Source organism: Rhinoraja longicauda, chromosome 31, assembly GCF_053455715.1.
Source record: "Rhinoraja longicauda isolate Sanriku21f chromosome 31, sRhiLon1.1, whole genome shotgun sequence".
NCBI classification, from domain to species: Eukaryota; Metazoa; Chordata; class Chondrichthyes; order Rajiformes; family Arhynchobatidae; genus Rhinoraja; species Rhinoraja longicauda.
In genome coordinates this window covers 12743616-12764432 of record NC_135983.1, presented here as the reverse complement: position 1 = coordinate 12764432, position 20817 = coordinate 12743616, and the positions used below count along the sequence as shown (strand labels likewise).

The 20817-nt window shown below is 41.7% G+C and overlaps 1 protein-coding gene across 1 annotated transcript in view; it reads right to left on the bottom strand.

Annotated features, from left to right (window-relative positions):
- LOC144608506 (dual specificity testis-specific protein kinase 2) overlaps nt 1-20817 on the bottom strand; it is an 83888-nt gene that overhangs the window by 28950 nt on the left and 34121 nt on the right. The window contains exons 2-4 of the mRNA XM_078426357.1: nt 18145-18463; nt 17849-18048; nt 1368-1489 (exon numbers count right to left, since the gene is read on the bottom strand). Coding sequence (XP_078282483.1) covers nt 1368-1489; nt 17849-18048; nt 18145-18151 — 329 coding nt within the window. The 5' untranslated portion in view covers nt 18152-18463. The remainder of the gene's footprint in view (nt 1-1367; nt 1490-17848; nt 18049-18144; nt 18464-20817) is intronic.

Genomic DNA, 20817 nt, shown 5'->3' with positions numbered 1-20817 from the left:
GGGCCTAACATCGCCCGGCGCGGCTCGGCCGCGGGACTTTTCATCACTGGTGCGGCTTGGCCGCTGGACTTAACATCGCCCGGCGCGGCTCGGCCGCTGGACTTAACAGTGCCCGGTGCGGCTTGGCCGCGGGGCCTTCCATCGCCCGGCGCGGCTCGGCCGCAGGACTTAGCTGCGCACGGTACGGCCGCGGGGCCTTCCATCGCCTGGCTCGGCCGCGAGACGTTTCAGCGCACGGTGCAACTCGGCCGCGGGGACTCCCATTCCCTTGCGGGGACTGTGCGGGTCGGTCGGGGACGAGCTGTCTGTCCGTGGGCGTGGGGAAGAGAGTGGAAGTTTTGTTGCCTCCATCACAGTGAGGGGGTGTTTGGAGTCACTGTGATGGACGTTTGTGTTGGGGTCATGTGTCTTATGTTCTTTTTTTTGTGTGACTGCTATGTAGTTTCGTTCGGTACCTAGGTACCGAAGGACAAATAAAGCTCTGTTGAACTGTTGAAAAAGATAATTATAAAGGAGAAAACTGCAGTTGCTGGAAAAATGTCTGAAACAAAAGCAGAAAGTGCTAAAAATATTCAATCTGATTAAAGGTCGCTGACTTGAAACACCAACTTTGTTTTTCTCTCTTCACGGCATTGCCTGACCTACTGAAGGTTTCTAACATTTTCTGTTTTATAAGACCAAGATATTAAGAGGCTGGTAATAATGTAACTCTGTAAATTAATCAGCATATTGTGAAATTAGGTGGAATAAATAACTAATGTTCTTCAGGAAAAGGAGCCTGTCAATAATATCCAGTTTAAACTAGTTTAGTTTAGTTTTATTATTGTCACATGTACCAAGGTACAGTGAAAGGCTTTTTGTTGTATGCTATCTAGTCAAAGAAAAGCCTTTGCATGATTACAATCAAAACGTCCACAGTGCACAGACACAGGAGAGAGTATAACGTTTAGGGCAAGTTAAGGTCCAATAATGTCTGATTAAAGATAGTTCGAAGGTCTCCAATGAGGTAGATGGGAGGGTGGGACCGCACTCTAGCTGGTGAGATGAGAAGCCTGATAACAGCTGGGAATTAATTGTCCCTGAATCTTAAATACCGACTCCTTAAAATCCACTCAATTGGTCCCACAAGCTTACACGTTGTAAGTAAATATCTGCTACAGCAACAGAACATGAGCAAAATTTCAACATCATCAATAATATAACAACCAAAAAACAAATGAAATCCAATTTATTTTTGTTTAGCGACTTCTGAGACAAGCAGATGTGATTGCATTAAAAAAAATGGTAATTATAAAATTAAGTCTCCATTACTAAACTTTGTAATAAATCATCAGGATTGCTGCAAAAAAAAAAGAACACAATTTTACCTGACAATGTTAGGATGAGAGAGTTTCTGGAGAAGACTAATCTCGCGTACAATGACATCTTGGTCAACGTCCTTCTTGTAAATTTTTACCACCATTATTTTTTGAGTTGTGTTGTGAGTCACCTGTTGTAAAAGTGAGATAAACTTATAAGATAGGTCCCATGAAAGAAACAAGAGTTGATTGACAAAGTACTTTATGCCCATGTTTTTCGATGCCAGGGACAGACACTCATTGGCATGTTCACTGTACATGAACATGTACTCTGTATTGTTTTTAACCTTGTTACTCAGCAACACAGTTGTGGTTGAAAGCTAGCATCCCCTGCAGAGAATCCAACACCTGCAAGAACATGGAAAACAAACTTGCATCTCTTTAACCAGTCAGACTGAAAAATCCTTGTTCCGGTGTGCAAAGTGTGAATGAAGAAGTGCAAGTTTAAATGCTTCGAAGGTATCACAAAATGCTGGAGTAACTCAGCCGGTCAGGCAGCATCTCAGGAGAGAAGGAATAGGTGACGTTTAAATGCTTCACTCATTACTGAATAATGTTCAGTTAGTGAGGGAAAACGAAGGTGGTAATTTGGATCTAAAAGGAGATGAGGGAAAATGTGAAAAACACATTTAGATATTTTAATTTTAAAAGATTATTTTATAGGTAACCAGTCAAATTAAGAACAGTCCAAATACACTGTCATTAAGAAACATGTTGAGTGTGAATAAATATATTTAGTTGCCTAGCTAAAACCAGTTGTTTTGTTCCTATCATCAAACCTTGGAATGGCAGTAAAAAAAGAACACGCTGGAAAAATACAGATCAAGCATCTGAGGTAGAGAAAGAGTTAACATTTCGGGTCGATAACATTTTATTGGAATTGATGATCAAGATACAGTAGGGGTTTTTAAAATATTTATTAAGTTTGGGGTTAATGGTGCTTTCAGATAGAAAGCTATTCAACTTTTATTTTCATTAGCAACAGCACTCACAGCTTGAAATAAAGAGCCTTTTAACAGCCTCAATAAGAAACTATTGACATGTGCACAGAAGAGACCCTATTCTAAATTAATCACAAATGCTTCTACCAGCTGCTCCAGCAATCCTGTGGTTTCTCTTAATAACATCATTAAATTATCATAATTTATTTAAGGAATTAAAGACAGTGGTGAAAGGAGACTCTCAGCTCCATCAACCGGATGGATGGGACCCTAAATTAATATGCCTTCAAATTCCCCATTCCGTTCACATTATTGAGTTTATTTCTATTAAGAGGATACTTATATTTGTTCAAAGATTGAGATATTCATTCATTTCAAGTCAGCCAGTCCTCCTTCCATTCTCCTTTAACTTCTACCTCCATACAGAGTTTCCACATCATCTTCATAATCTTTTATTTGATCTTCCCATCTCACAAAAATGGCGATTTTAAGGCCACTTCAACTCACTTTTGGAGGCTTTGCAACCATGTTCCCCTTTCCCCCAACAAGTACTTCATTCTCTGTCTGCTCTCAGGTCATTTGACATCTCAATGCCACCAACTTCCTTCACTCCACGTCCCAACTATTTACCAATATTGGGTTTTAGCTCAACAACACCACAGTTTTAAAAGTCTAAACGATATTTTCAAAACCCATTATAGGTTCATAATTTCATACCTCAGTAATCATCTCCAGCCCTTCAACTTGTTTGCATTTGCTCTCATCCAATTCTGGCGGTGACTATTCCTAAATGTAATCACTCCAGCGTGGTATGGCCGTGGCTTCACCTACCAAGACTGCCTGCCCCTTTTCCGGGGTTACATCCATGTCCCGGTGGTACTAGAGAAGGACTACACGCTGTCCACGGGCACCCTGGGGGATTTCCGTGACCACTGGGCACCGCGGGGGATGGAATGCATCCTTAATAAGGATGGGGAAATAGTTATTTAAAAACATTTGTTTTACTTGAACTATGATGATGGGATTTTTTTTGGAATTATTTAGTATTGTGCATAGTGTTGTAAATCTATTTTTGGTTAAAAGAAAAGACAATCTCTGAACCTCTCTTCTTTCTTTCTTGCTTGTTCGAAAAGATTTTGTTAAAACACATTCCCCCTGGAATACCTTCAGACATACAAAAACATAAGGTCTAGATTCTAGACTCAAGGTCTAGATTCACTGAGGAGCTGCAAGAGATTCCTACTCCTGAACTCATTTCCTCGCACTATGAGAATCAGCATACCATTTCCCTTCTTATCTGTTCGTTGCACTTGCATGCTTAATTTCATTTACTGGTCCACATGGACATACAGGTCTCATCACATCTACACTTTCCCCATCTCACAATATTCAGATGTTAAATAATCTGCTTGAGTAAAGCTCACATTTATCTACATTATACTACATCTACCATTTACCCACTCACGCAGCCTGGTTAAATCACTCGGAACTCTCCTCACAGCTCACACTCCCAACCACCATGGTGACGTCTGCAAATATTAAGATATTACATTTGATGTCTTCATTTGAATCATAAATGTATTTTGTGATATATAGCAAAAACACATTGTGTACAATCCAGTTAAATTATACCTTACACGAGTACAACCATTCGCAAGTACAACAGGAGTGCAAAGGGAAGAAATAATCTGAGTGCACAATATACAGTGCCCTCCATAATGTTTGGGACAAAGACTCATCATTTATTTATTTCCCTCTATACTTCACAATACAAGATTTGTAATAGAAAAAAAATCACATGTGCTGACAAGTGCACATTGTCAGATTTTATTAAAGGGTATTTTATACATTTTGGTTTTACCATGTAGAAATTACAGCTGTGTTTATACATAGTCCCCCCATTTCAGGGTATCATAATATTTGGGACACATGGCTTCACAGGTGTTTGTTAAGGCTCAGGTGTGTTTAAATGCTTCCTTAATGCAGGTATAAGAGAGCTCCCAGCACCTAGTCTTTCCTCCAGTCTTTCCATCACTTTTGGAAACTTTTATTGCTGTTTATCAACATGAGGACCAAAGTTCTGCCAATGAAAGTCAAAGAAGCCATTATGAGACTGAGAAACAAGAATAAAACTGTTAGAGACATCAGCCAAACCTTAGGCATACCAAAATCAACCGCTCGGAACTTCATTAAGAAGAGAGCACTGGTGAGCTTACTAATCGCAAAGGGACTGGCAGGCCAAGGAAGACCTCCACAGCTAATGACAGAAGAATTCTCTCTGCAATAAAGAATAATCCCCAAACACCTGTCTGACAGATCAGAAATACTCTTCAGTAGTCAGGTGTGGATTTGTCAATGACCACAGTCCACAAAAGACTTCATGAACAGTATCACAGAGGCTACACTGCAAGGTGCAAACCACTGGTTAGCCGCAAAAATAGGATGGCCAGGTTACAGTTTGCCAAGAAGTACTTACCAGATGAGACGAAGATTAACATATCAGAATGATGGCAAGAGCAAAGTATGGAGGAGAGAAGGAACTGCCCAAGATCCAAAGCATACCATCTCATCTGTGAAACACGGTGGTGGGGGTGTTATGGCCTGGGCATGTATGGTTTCTGAAATACTGGCTCACTTATTTTCATTGATGATACAACTATTGATGGTAGTAGTATAATTAATTCTGAAGTGTATAGACACATCCTATCTATCAAAGAAATGCCTCAAAACTCATTGGCCGGCAGTTCATTCTACAGCAAAACAATGATCTCAAACGTACTGCTAAAGCAACAAAGGAGTTTTTCAAAGCTAAAAAATGGTTAATTCTTGAGTGGCCAAATCAATCACCCGATCTGAACCCAATTGAGCATGCCTTTTTATCGGCTGAAGAGAAAACTGAAGGGTACTAGCGCCCAAAACAAGCATAAGCTAAAGATGGCTGCAATACAGGCCTGGCAGAGCATCACCAGAGAAGACACCCAGAAACTGGTGATGTCCATGAATCGCAGACTTCAAGCAGTCATTGCATGCAAAGGATATGCAACAAAATACGAAACATGACTACTTTCATTTACATGACATTGCTGGTGCCCAAACATTATGGTGCCCTGAAATGGGGGGACTATGTATAAACACTGCTGTAATTTCTACATGGTGAAATCAAAATGTATAAAAATGGCCTTTATTAAAATCTGACAATGTCCACTTTAACCTCATTTGATTTTTTTCTATTACAAATCTCAAATTGTGGAGTACAGAGGCAAATAAATAAATGATGGGCCTTTGTCCCAAACATTGTGGAGGGCTCTGGAGTGTTGGGGTGTGCGACAGTGCTACAATTATAGAGAGAATGCAGATAAAAAAAGAAAACAAATGCAAGGTCCACAACGAGGTATATTGGGAGATCGAGACTAATCTCTTTGCTTCGAAGAGTTCCCTTCAGTAGTTGATAACAGTGGGGAAGAAGCCATTTTGGAATCTGGTGGTGTGTGCTTTCAAGCTTTTGTATCTCCTGCCTGATGGGAGAGAAAAGTGGGAGTGACTCAGTTAAAGTGATCCTTTATTATGTTAGCTGTTTTCCTGGGGCAGTGTGAAGTGGCGATGGAGTCAATGGGTGGGGGTGGGGAGAGGGTGGTTTAATGGACTGGGCTACATCCACAACTCCCTGCAATTTCTTGCATTCTTGGGTAGAGCCATTGCCAGTAGGATGCTTTTCATGGTGCATTAGAGCAGAATTTGGCCGCACAATTGTGAGTGTATTGTAAATATAGTAATGGGGTGGGAACACATCTTTGAGGGGCACCAGTGTTGAGAATTATCATGGTGAATGTTTTATCACTTACTATTGTGGTCCATGGGTCAGGAAGCTGAGGATCCAATTTCAAAGTGGGATGCTAACTCCTAGGTCCAGGAGCATGGAGATGAGTTTGGTTGGGATTATGATTTACCAAAAAGGCAATAAAAGGGTACAGAATTGACAAGCAAACATTCCCTGAAATACTGAAAACCTTTGTCTGCAAGTGCCTGAAACCTATGTTTTATCTGCAGAACAGAGCTCAATGAAGAGAAATGCAGATGAGGAGATCAACACAAAGTAGATCAAAGTGGCAACAATTTTAAAAACAAGAGCAGCGAATCCTTTTCAGACATCAGACTGAAGAATCAAAGGGAATAATTGTTGATACATAGAAGCCAGCTGAGCCCCGAGAATAGGACTCTGCATACAAAAACCAAGAGTTTAAAGGTTCAGTAGAATCAGCAAATGAATATAAAAAATAACTGCAAATGGAGAACATCTGGAATAAGAATAAACAGTGCTGGACAAACTCAGCAAATTTATTTTTGTCAGGTGTACCGAGGAAGTGTAGAAAGCTTTTATGTTGTGCTCCTATCCAGTCAACGGGAAGACTATACATGATTACAATCAAGTTGTCAACAGTGCACAAATACAGGATAAAGGTATATTATTTAGTGTAAGATAAAGTTGAATAATCAGGCAGCATCGCATGGAAAGATAAATGGAGTTCATGTTTTAGGTCAAAGCATCAGTTGACAGGCACTGGTAGCGAGAGGGGGCATTCTACGTTCTAAAAGATTAAGTGCGTAAAATTAGAACATGTGCGATTCGGGGAACATACTGACTACTAGCAACTGGTTGACAAGATAGGAAACAGAGTGGGAATTAATGGACTGAAAAGTCCCTCTTTTGTTTATGAATCTTTTTTATCAGCATTGTAATGAAGTCAGCTTTCAATGAGTATACAATCTGTTGTCCATGACAGCAAAACACCATGGATATTGTTTGCAATCAACAAAAAGCTAAATGTACGAGCACACAGAATTATTTGTGCTTGCTGCCTATTTTCATTTCCGATTCCAATATGAAATATTAGCCTGTCTACAGGAATACAATATGCAAGTACGTCTGTATTTGTAGCAGTAAATTCTCTCTCCAGGGAAGTAGTGCAGATTTAATCTCCAGGAAAAACTTCACATTTATAAACCATTTTTTAGAGGGTGTATTGTTACATCTCGTCTTTGTATCTGAATAGGAAATATTGGTAGTAAAAGGGTACATTTTCTTTGGTCTAGAAAGCTATTAGCGATTAGACAGCTATTATTTCATTTCCTTGAAAAGCTTCCACATTTCAAGGCTCTTTGATTATTAACGAATGGCTATGTACCAATACCAGATCACACTTAACAAAATATGATGTTAAGTCACAGAGGGATGAGGGGTAAGTGAGCAAAAGCATGGAAAAAATGATACAGTTTAAGTATGTAAGGAACTATGGAGTGAATATGGATCACTAATCACATGCAATAGACCAATGTACCTCAGCCCAAAGTTTCTTGTTGATTGAAACATTGGCTGCAGCCATATTTGCAAATCTCAAGGGATTTTTACTGGGATCTGTACACCTAACTGCTTGGGGCAATGGCTGTATGCAAGGAACACATTAGCGACATTGAGAGCATTCAAGGTTAGTGGGATTTTAAACAAGGATAATAATAATAAGTTTGAAACTGAGGTAATGGTGGATCAGAAACCAATGAAGGTCAGCATACAACAGATGGTGCAAGCCATTTGGACATATCTCTGCTGGTCTTAACTCTACGAGAGCTTGGAGCAATAAAATATCCGCCAGGATATCTTGGGAATAATTGAGGGGAAACACCTGTGGTTACGGTTTCAGAAGACGATGACGATGTGAAGCAGCAGTAGGAGACAGGAGGTGTCAAATAGGACACCCTACCATTCTGATCCAGTCTTGGAGAGTGGTCCTGGTGTGCCAATGAGTTGGCAGCTAGGGATTGATGTTTGTAGAGAGGATCAAAGACTACTGATTAACTGGAAGATGTATCCATTTATCCAGGGACAAGCTGACTACAATATCAAGGGCAATAGAGGGGTTGAATACGGTGACGGTGCAAGCTGTTTGTCCTCAGTGTACATGTGGAACCAGATTTATTTTGGCGAGAACCAGATAGGAGGTTACAGGGTGGCACAATGGCCCAGCAATAGAGTTCCTGCCTTACAGCACCAGAGACCCAGGTTTGATCCTGGCGAAAGGTGCTGTCTGTACAGTTTGTACGTTCTCCCTGCGACCGCGTGAGTTTTCCCCAGGTGCTCTGGTTCCCCCCCCCCCCGCACTCCAAAGACGTACAGGTGTGTAGATGTATAGGCTTTGGTAAAATTGTACCTAGTGTGTAAGATAGTGCTAGTGTAGGGGGATCACTGGTCTTGTCGACTCGGTGGGCTCGGTGGAAACGTACTGCAGAGTTTCAGCACCTGCAGTACGTTGCTTTTAGTATTGGTATATTTATGGTCACCTGCACCAAGATGCACTGAAAAATTGTGTTTGCGTGCTATCAGGCAAATCATATTATACACGAGTACAATCAAGTCATACACGTACACCAGGTAGTGCAAAGAGAAAAATGCCAGAATGCTGAATATAGTGTTGCAATAATGCAGTGGGTTCAGTAGCTTTTAATAAGAACATAATGAACTGCAGACCAAGTCATGCTACTCAATTTGTCAAGCTTACTTGCTCACAAATTATTTTCAATCAACGATGTTATGGATATGGTTAAACTAATTTAGTTGTGACCATGATAGTCCGGAAGCCTGGGCTATTTAAGAGAAATTTAAATCACAGTTTGGGAATTTAAAATTTGTTTAAATTAATAAATTATTTGTAAGTAAAAACCCATCAGCTTAATTGAAGGAAAAGTGGCTGACAAAGTGATTCAAGACTCAGTTAGTTAACTGTTAACTACATTTCCAGATGATCCTGCAAGCCACCCAGTTCAAAGCCATTTAATGATGGCTTCTAGCCTGAGCTGTCACAGAAATACTCATAGCCCACAAAGGCAATATATAACTCTTGTAAATGCTCAGGTAGACACAAAATGCTGGAGTAACTCTGGAGAGAAGGAATGGGTGATGTTTCTAGTCGAGACCTTTGCAAATACTCTCCTGCCTCAAGGGTGCATTCTGTGGAATTATCTAACATAAATCTCTCTTGCTTGGTACCCAATTTCATGTTTCTTAACTCATGCCCATAGCCTCACCCAGCTCAACATATAGATCCCAGAAAAAATGCCTTGAGAAACTGCAATTATGATTCCAGCCAATATTTCAATCAACAAGAAACTTTGGGGTGAAGTTCATTTGTCTATTGCATGCGATTAGTGATCCATATCCACTCCATAGTTCCTGATACAGCCACTCTGTGTGGAAGTCAGTAAGGTGATTAACATTGGATTAAACGGGAGTCGAACTGTCAACAGGCGGTGCTGTATAAAGCACCAAGATCGTTTGCAAAACACAAAGTGCTGGAGGAACCAATGGGTCAGGCAGCATCTGTGGAGGGAATGGATAGGTGATATTTCGGATTCAGAACCCTTCTTCAGACTCAGCCTTAACTTGAAATACAGTTAGTCCATTCCCTCCCCAGATGCTCCCTGACCGACTGGCATTCTCCAGCGCTTTTTACAATCTGGGTGTCCTTTGATTTTATGAGTTTTTTTAGTGTCACTTTTATTCCGTTTTCAATGCTCGTACTTCAATTTAAACCTTAAATTTCAAGCTGTAGGTCTCCTGCCAAAAATCTCGTTGGGCCAAGTAGTCTGCCAAAGATATTATACTCATGGTTTCTCATAACAATCCCACCAAGACAAATAAACCTCTGCACAAATTTAGATTAATTCAACTATGATGTTTCTCATCATCCAGGGCACAGAATGGAGATCTGACCATTCAGAACAGTGAGGAAGCTCTTAATGATTTTAAATTTTAAATTTTCATATTTTCAAAGGAAAAGGCCATTTGGCCCATCAAGATCATGCCAGGTCTCAAAGGCAAACCACCTTTTCACTCCCCTGCTTATTTGCTCATGATCTATGGTTTCTCCCATGCTCCCATAACTCCCCCTAATTCTCCTGCCACTCACCTACACAAGGGGCAATGTACAGTGGGTAAGTAATTAATTAATCTCATCCCCAAGAACTTTCCCCTGCAACCACTGGAGATGCACCACATGTCCCAACATCCATCCAGGGTTCCCAGCAGCCCTTTCAGGTGAGACAGAGACTCACATGCACCTCCTTGAACCTGGTTTACTGCATTGGCCTCCTTTACATGAACGAGATCAAGTGTAGACTAGTCGACAATTTCTACTCCATCAGTCTGATGAAGGGTCCAGACTCTGCTAAATTTGTGTTAAATTTATCTCTATTAATTTTAAAACAGATCATTAAACCTACTATTTCAAAATTAACATTTATAAATTTAATCCATTTTGCTCTAAAGGAGTAAAACATTTTTACTAGTATCTCAATATTGCAGAATACTTTACAATGGAAAATTTGTATTGCAAATTGTGAGAGTAGTTCATCTAATATTTGAATGTAGTCTCACAAAAACATTTGAACTTTTAGCCTGCAAATTTATTTTTGAAGTCCTGACTTCACTTTGCTGGGAACTCTTATGACTGTTACTTCCATGTTAAATAATATCATGATTACATAATACCATGAAATCTAATTACCATTCTTCATGAACACCAGCTATGGTTCAAAGAACATTTGATTAATTGCTTCTTCATAATTTAATTAACGGCACATCAATTAACTATTGACAATATAGTTTTATTGAAGGTTTTAATATTGTTTTAAAGTGCGATCTTTGAAATTTTATACCAATGTTAGCATGCACCTTTTGGTATATCTTCATTAAATATTGATTTCTTTTGTAGAAACAAGGAACTGCAGGTGCTGGTTTATGAGAAAAAAGGACACAAAGTGCTGGAGTAACTCAGAAAATGGATAACTCAGGAGAATATGGATAGGTGATGTTTTGGATTGGGACCCTTCTTCAGAAGGATTGCAGGGGATGGGGGGAGGAGGAGGAGAAAACAGGGAGATGAGAGGCAGGACAAAGAGTGGCAGCTAATGGGTGGACTGAGTCGAGGGGGAGGGGGGTGTGTTTAATAGACAAATGGTTGGAAGAAAGATCAGACAGAAAAGCAAAAGGTGTGAGACAGACAGATTGAAGAGTTGCAAATTGTGAAGCCAAAGGAAGGAATGTAGAAGGAGGGGTAGGAGGAAGGGAGAAATAGGTGCGAGTCCAGGAGAGGGGAGGGGGTTGTTAGAGCTCACCTAAAATAGGAGAATTCAATGTTCATACCATCATATTCGAGTCAAGCGGAATATGAAGTGCTGTTCCTCCAGTTTGCATGTCGCCTCGCTCTGGCAATGGAGGAGGCCAAGAAAAGGTCAGTGTGGGAATGGGAAAGGGAGTTGAAATGGTTATCTGCCAGGAGATTCAGTAGGCCTTGGCAGACCTAGCATGTGTTCGTCGAAACGGTCACCAAGTCTACGCTTGGTTTTGCTGATGTACAGGAGGCCACATCGGGTGCACAGGATGTTGAAGATGAGGAGGTGGCTTTGGGACAGGTGTTACATCTCCTGCAGTTGCAAGGGTGGGAAGGGAACCCAAACCACATCTACCCCCCGGTCGGAACAAGAATAGAGTTTCCCGTGCCTCGCCGCAACTATACGAAATACGAAACTGTACGAATACGCAGCAACTATACGAAACCCAAGTTAAACCCAAATAAACTGAACTAAAAGTTAGATCACACTTAAGTAGTTCTGAGCACTGCACATTGGGCAAGATTGGAAGGAGTGTGGCACATTAAATCTAAAATGGACCGCTACCCGGTGTTAAATTACAAGGAGTGATTACTAAAAGAGAATTATATTCCCTGTAATTTGTAGGAGAAAGAGGTGCAGCACACAGGCTTTGAACCTGGTGAGATGCAGGAGGAGCCCGGCCAGGACTCACCCCACAGAGCCCAGTCCCTCCACGCACCAGAGTCTCGCAAACTCTGCAGAGTAGTTATTAAGCGGGCTGATCCGTGGGCAGTTGCTGCTGGGACACAAGTCGGGGCCTGATCAACCCCGGCTGGGTTGCCTGGGCGAGGGTGTCTGATGTTGTGAGACCCGAAACACCCCATGTCCCCAGGTCACATCACTGAAGATGCGTCCCAGCACATCCAGAAGATGTATCTTTCACACATTATTTAAGGCTGATGTACTCAAATTTACAAGGAACACTGTCAAATAAATACTGTGACTACTAAAGCATTCCAGCGACTGAGCAGTCTGCAGCAGGTGACATCTCCCAACTCTACAAAAGGATTTGCACCATCTACTGGGTACAAATTGGGAATAGATTACTGTCTACTTGCTTGGATGAGTACAGCTGCAAAAATCAAGAACCTCGGTTCAATCTAACTTTAGGCAACTCACTAAGGATGCTTCAATAGCACCTCCTAAAATCACAACTCCTACCACCTAGAAGGATAAAGCTAGCACGTGCATACAAGTATTATCATCTCCAAGTGTTGAAATCTTATGGACAGGAACAGAAAATATTACCCACATTAGAATCATAGTGTCGTACACCATGGCGTTCAGTCCTTTAGCCCAACGTGCCAACCAACCAAGTTGTCCATGCCAACCAAGATGTCCATTTAAGTTAGTTCTGTTTACCTGCATTTGACCCACATCCCTCCAAACCTTTCTTATCCGTGTATGTGCCCATGATCTTTCAAATTTTATTATTGTACCTGCCTCAACCACTTCCCCTGGCAGCTCCTTCAATATACATCCCACCTTCTGCGAGGAAATGGTTGCTACATAAGTCCCTATTAAATCTTTCCGTTCTCATTTTAAACCTATGCCCCCTGGTTCATGAATCACCAATTCAGGGGAAAAAGACTGTGTATTCAATTTATCTATGTTCCCTGTGATTCTATACACCTTTATAAGATCACCCTTCAGTCTCCTATGTTCCATGAAATTAAATCCCAGTCTTCCCAACCTCTCCCTATAATTCAGGCCCTCAGTCCCCCTTTAGGGGGCGGCAGAGGTGTAGTGGTGGAGCTGTTGCTGCAAGTTCTCCCTGTGACCGACCGCATGGGTTTTCTCCAGGTGGGTCCGGTTTCCTCCCACATTCCGAAGACGTGCAGGTTTGTAGGTTAATTGGCTTCTGTAAATTGTCCCCAGTATATAGGATAGAACTAGTGCATGGGTAATCGCCGGTCGGTGTGGACTCGGTGGGCCGAAGGGCCTGTTATCACACCGTATCACTAACCTGAACTAAATCTTTTCTGCACTCTTTCCAGCTTAATGACAGTTTTCGTACAGCAGGGTGACCAAAACATACAATATTCGAAGTGCAACCTCACTAATATATTGTACAACCAGAATATAACATCTCAGCTTCTATACTCAACCTGAATATATCAATACTTTAACAATACAATAGAACTTTATTTATCCCAGGAGGGAAATTGATCTGCCAACAGTCATAAAACACAAAATCCATGAAACAAGTAAGGTACAAAGAGGGAAATTGTTTTAAATTGGTCCAGGTATCAAATCTAGAAAAAAAAAAAAAAAAAATAGAAAGCTGGAAGAACTCAGCATCTGTGGAGGCAAAAGATGAATGTTGACATTTTGAGTCAAAAACCTTGCAACAGCAGAGGCAAAATGGTATGTTTGAACTTGTCAAACACATCCTCCCACATCACAAAGACGTGCAGGTTTGTAGGTTAATTGGACTCTGTAAATTTCCCCTACATTGTAGGGAGTGGATGAGAAAGTGACAGAACAAACACCTACTGTGAACGAGTAATTGATGGTCAGCGTGGACTCGATGGGCTGAAGAACCTCTTACCATGATGTATTTCTAGACTAAACTAAACAAAACATGAGGTCTGCAACACTCTTCCGCAATATTTGTTCAATTGTAAATTTCAAATACGTGTCTGATGGATTGCTGGTAATGAAAGACATTGTGAAAAGACGAGCCAAACATACCATGAAGCTACAGTGCCCTCCATAATGTTTGGGACAAAGACCCATCATTTATTTATTTCCCTCTGTACTCCACAATTTGAGATTTGTAATAGAAAAAAATCACATGTGGTTAAAGTGCACATTGTCAGATTTTATTAAAGGGTATTTTTATATATTTTGGTTTCATCATGTAGAAATTACAGCTGTGTTTATACATAGTCCCCCCATTTCAGGGCACCATAATGTTTGGGACACATAGCTTCACAGGCGTTTGTAATTGCTCAGGTGTGTTTAATTGCCTCCTTAATGCAGGTATAAGAGAGCTCTCAGCACCTAGTCTTTCCTCCAGTCTTTCCATCACTTTTGGAAACTTTTATTACTGTTTATCAACATGCGGACCAAAGTTGTGCCAATGAAAGTCAAAGCAGCCATAATGAGTGAGAAACAAGAATAAAACTGTTAGAGACATCAGTTATACAGGCTTACTAAAATCAACTGTTTGGAACCTCATTTGGTGTTTACTAATCGCAAAGGGACTGGCAGGCCAAGGAAGACCTCCACAGCTGATGACAGAAGAATTCTTTCTATGATAAAGGAAAATCCCCAAACACCTGTTCAACAGATCAGAAACACTCTTCAGGAGTCAGGTGTGGATTTGTCAATGACCACTGTCTGCAGAAGACTTCATGAACAGAAATACCGAGGCTACACTGCAAGGTGCAAACCACTGGTTAGCTGCAAAAATAGGATGGTCAGGTTACAGTTTGCCAAGAAGTACTTAAAATAGCAACCACATTTCTGGAAAAAGGTCTTGCGGACAGATGAGACAAAGATTAACTTATATCAACATGTTGGCAAGAGCAAAGTATGGAGGAGAGAAGGAACTGCCCAAGATCCAAAGCATACCACCTCATCTGTGAAACACGGTGGTGGGGGTGTTATGGCCTGGGCATGTATGGCTGCTTAAGGTACTGGCTCACTTATCTTCATTAATGATACAACTGCTGATGGTAGTAGCATAATGAATTCTGAAGTGTATAGACACATCCGATCTGCTCAAGTTCAAACAAATGCCTCAAAAACGTATTGGCCGACGATTCATTGTACAGCAAGACAATGATCCCAAACATACTACTAAAGCAACAAAGCTAAAAAATGGTCAATTCTTTTAGTGGCTATGAAATGAAGGGGATCAGTCCCCAAAACAAGCATAAGCTAAAGATGGCTGCAATACAGGCCTGGCAGAGCATCACCAGAGAAGACACCCAGCAATTGGTAATGTTCATGAATCGCAGTCTTCAAGCAGTCATTGCATGCAAAGGATATGCAACAAAATACTAAACATGACTGCTTTCATTTACATGACATTACTGTGTCCCAAACATTATGGTGCCCTGAAATGGTGGGACGTGTATAAACACTGCTGTAATTTCTACATGGTGAAACCAAAATGTATAAAAATGGCCTTTATTAAAATCTGACAATGTGCACTTTAACCATTTTTTCCAATTACAAATCTCAAATTGTGAAGTACGGAGGGAAATAAATAAAAAATGATGGGTCTTTGGCCCAAACATTATGGAGGGCATTGTAAGTCACAGATTGTAAGTCACAGATAAGCCCGCTGTTTCTTCCTCGCCCGTAGAACCAGCCAATCCCCATCTACTAACACTCTCCTCCACCTAGCAGAGCTGGTTCTTACCCTTAACAACTTCTCCTTTGACTCCTCCCACTTTCTCCAAACCAGAGGCGTAGCTATGGGCACTCGCATGGGCCCTAGCTATGCCTGCCTCTTTGTCGTTACGTCGAACAATCCCTGTTCCAGACGTACACTGGCCCCATCTCCGAACTCTACCTCCGCTACATCGACGACTGCATTGGTGCTACCTCTTGTACCCATGCAGAACTCACTGACTTCATACACTTCACTTCTAATTTCCATCCTGCTCTTAAATATACTTGGACTATCTCCGACATCTCCCTCCCGTTTCTGGACCTCACCATCTCCATTACAGGAGACAGACTAGTGACTGACATCTACTATAAACCCACTGACTCACACAGTTATCTGGACTACACTTCTTTCTACCCTGTCTCCTGCAAAAAGTCTATCCCCTACTCCCAATTCCTCCGTCTACACCGCATCTGTGCCCGGGATGAGGTGTTTCACACTAGGGCATAAGAGATGTCCTCATTCTTCAGGAAACGGGGCTTCCCCTCTTCCATTATAGATGAGGCTCTCACTAGGGCCTCTTCTACATCCCGCAGCTCCGCTCTTGCTCCCCCTCCCCCCATTCGTAACAAGGACAGAATCCCCCTCGTTCTCACCTTCCACCCCATCAGCCAGCGTATCCAACAAATCATCCTCCAACATTTCCGTCACCTATAACGGGACCCCACTATTGGCCACATCTTCCCATCCCCTCCCCTTTCTGCATTCCGCAGAGACCGTTCCCTCCGTAACTCCCTGGTCCACTCGTCCATTCCTACCCAAACCACCCCATCCCCAGGCACTTTCCCCTGCAACCGCAGGAGATGCAATACCTGTCCCTTTACCTCCCCCCTCAACTCCATCCAATGACCCAAACAGTCTTTCCAGGTGAGACAGAGGTTCACCTGCACCTCCTCCAACCTCATCTATTGTATCCGCTGCTCATGTCAACTTCTCAAGATGTCAACTTCTTTACATCGACGAAACTAAACGCAGGCTCGGCGATCGTTTCGCTGAACACCTTCGCTCAGTCCGCCTTAACCAACCTGATCTCCCGGTGGCTGAGCACTTCAACTCCCCCTCCCACTCTGACCTTTCTGTCATGGGCCTCCTCCAGTGTCATAGTGAGGTCCACCGGAAATTGGAGGAACAGCACCTCATATTTCGCTTGGGCAGCTTGCAGCCCAGCTATGAACATTGACTTCTCCAACTCTGTCCCTCTCTTCCCCTCCCCCTTCCCAGTTCTCCCTCTATCTTCCTGTCTCCACCTATATCCTTCCTTTGTCCCGCCCCCCTGACATCAGTCTGAAGAAGGGTCTCGACCCGAAACCTCACCCATTCCCTCTCTCTTGAGATGCTGCCTGACCTGCTGAGTTACAACAACATTTTGTGAAGTAAGTCACAGATTAGTCACTGAGTGGCAGAACAAGTTTGGGAAGCAAAATATTTTACTCCCTTTTATATTTTCTCATGGCTCATTATTATTTACGTACGTTATTGGCATTTTCTAAGGTGCGGGGAGAATCAGAGCGCAGGGTGGAATGTAATCATTCATGTTGCTTCAAGATTCAAAACGAGGTTTTAACATTGTTTTTGCTGGGTTAAATTTCTAACACTAATAAAAATGTCCAGAGAGTCCCACTCCTGCTCCACTAACTGGACACACACACACACACACACACCAAGAATAGAATACTTTCTTTGAAAATTGCCAGTGGCAAAACATTTGATGAGGTCAGAATACAAACCACAATAATTTGTAGGACCACATCATATCTCAAAACAAAACCAATCAATAAATGGCTCATTATCACACCCAATGGTCGTGCACCTGCCATGAATTCCAAACGGCTCACTGTTCATTTCCACAGCATTAATCCGATTTACAAAAGAGATCAGCAAACACAATGTAAAGTGCGTACTTACGAAAGGCGTTCGGATGGGGTGGGCAGAGTCTCTCTTACCTTGTACACTTTGGAAAAGAAGCCACTGCCTGCCAATTCGGAGCTGAAGTTTTCCCAGAACTCCAGCTTCCTGACGGCAGTCCGCAGTTTCTGCCAGCGATCTACACGGTAGTACGAGTCGGACGTCTCCCCGTAGTAAGGCGACGTTGGACTGCTGGGTTCATTGGACATTATTTCTGTATCACACATGACGGTGAGGTCTAGAAAGGGGGGGAACAGCAAAACATTTGACGCCTACACCAATGGGCATTAAGGTACCATTTAAAAAAAAAAGGCAAAACATGTAATGTTAGTACCTATCATGACTTCAGGAGATCACCACGTCTCAACGAAAGGCAGGTGTGTGCGTTCGTTCTGCCGGCCCCAGCCACACTTGCTCCGAGTAATGTCGATGCTGCGCGCTTGCTCTGTCCGCACTCACATAGGTAATCTCTCCAGCCCTGTTTATCCAACAGCCAAGCGGCGACGCTCTCCGTGACCTCAGGTATTCCAGCAACGTGACTGGGACAGGTGGGTGGGCCGGGTAGAGGAGCTACCCTGGAAATGTTGACTGGCGACAGGGCACGCCCTCTGCTCCGAGCCCCAGTCAGAATATTCTCATGCTTCGGAGTATCTCTGACATTTAGAAACAAGAAAAAAAAAGTAATGTTTACATTCATTGGAAAAAAAAAATCCCCCTTGGGGCATTCTTCCGCTTAGTTGTACAATCTCACAGGAAATAAGTGCTGTGCCAAGTGAAACCTCATCCCAGAACAGATTCCCTGGTGGAAATCTGAGGCAATTCCAGCAGGGTCCTATTCTGCAGGGCCATGGCAGAACTGGTATAGGAGTGCCAATCCTGCTGGCTCTTACGAGGATAAATATTAACATTGATGCACAGAACTGTCAGCAGTTTCTGGGCCACTGGCTCTCTGAAATGTAAACACTTGTAGTCAGTTTGGCTTCTAATGTGTGCACAGCAAACTCCCAGAAGCGGCAATGAAACAAGTGAAGAGTTGTTGGTCAAAGTGATGAACTTCACTCAGTGTACTGGGAAGAACTTCACTCGAGCCACGCCACAGGATAATTTACATTCACCTGAAATAGCAGGAAAGCTACAGCTTGAAATAATATATGAAATACCACACCAGTGGTACTCTCTGACGGATTAGCCTAGATTATTTGTTCAGCTCTAGGGTGCAGGATTTCATTCTACACCATTCTGACTTGGAGGTGCTCCTTCTGACTGACAGAGGAAATCTTGTAAGCATCTGCAGGATCACTGGAAAATAAACTCCTGATCCCTTTCAATCTTCTTGTGCAACTTCTTTGCTCCTGAGTGTTTATTCTCAATGTTTTACATTGAGTTTAGTTTATAATCATCATGTGTACCGTAGTACAGCAAAAAAAGCCATTTGTTGCATGCTATACAGTCAAATAAAAGTCTATACATGATTACAATCAAGCCATCCGCAGTGTACAGGTAAAGGATAAAGGGTACAACATTTAGCACAAGATAATGTCCATAGTTCCAAGGTCTCCAATGAGGTAGATGGGAGATCAGGACGGCACTCCAGCGGGTGTGAGGATGGTTCAGTTAACTGTTGGATAGAAACTGTTCCTAAATCTGGAGGAACATTTTACGATGCTCAACTCAGGTGATCAATATTGATGAGGGTAGAAGATGTTGTCTGTGTGTGCTTTAGCAAGGTCTTTGAGAAGGTGCCCCATGCTAAGGAGGTCTGGAAGGTTAGATCATATGGAATTCAGGGCGAGATAGATAATTGGATACAAAATTGGCTTGGAGGTAGGAGACAGGGGGTGTTGTTTTGCAGATGGAGGCCTATAACGAGTGATGTGCCTCAAGAATTGTTGCTGGGACCACTGTTGTTTAGTATTTATATTAACGATTTAGATATCAATGCCCGTGTCATGATTAGTAGGTTTGTGGAAATTGATGGTGTAGTGGACAATGAAGGTTATCTAAGATTACAATGGGATCTTGATCAATTGGGTCAATCATATGAGGAATGGCAGACTGAGTTTAATCAGATGTGATGTTTATATTTTGTTAGGACAAACCAGGGCAGGATTTACAATGTTAAGGATTTGAACAATATTGTAGAACAGAGATACATAACTCCATGAAAGTGGCAACACTGACAGGTAGTGAAGTGGGTGTTTGACATGCTTGTTTTCATCGGTTAGAATAATGGTCTACATCTTATGGTTTTTGAGACCAGCATGTTTCTCTGATATCAGACTTCAGTCAGGTGAATAAGTTCATACTCTAAGGGATCAACATTTTTCAGAAAGTTTGTTTATGACATAGAATATTCTAATTGAGGGACTATTGATTCGTCATGTCCTGCAGTGAATGAATTAAAGGATTTGCAAATATGACAGACAGATACACTCGGAAAGATTAAGTGAGAGTTACCTTCACGGAGTCTGAGAATTGTTAGTTTAATTTTGTTGAGCTTATCTAAAAATCAGACAAAGAAGGGGGTGTGAAAGTTCTTAGCTGCACTGTTAAGAAGTGTTATTTCTGTTCTGATATAAAATGAACAGCATAACTGGTAAAATTCTTCTGAAAGTAATCTAGGGCAACGATTCTCATTTACTTCCTGCTTGAAACAATCTGCAAATAGTATCATATTCTAATAAACTTTATATTTTATGTATAATATTAATAATAAATCAGCAGAATCATGTTCATTAATTTTAAAAGTGAAAGATAATTGTCAGAAGCCTTCTTGATTTTTTTACTGATGAGAGTCTTCAACTCTTTTTTCAGCTTGAGTCTAGTAAGAAGGTGATTCATATTCGTTTATTGTTATTGACACCAGGACGCAATGAAATTCATGTTCGCATGAAGCTTTTAAAGTGTATACTGTACATGGTGATGGTATAGTTACAATAAATATGACAGATACTCAGTGACAAAATGGTACAAAGATTGTACTGCAATTTGAAGTAGTGTAGAAAAA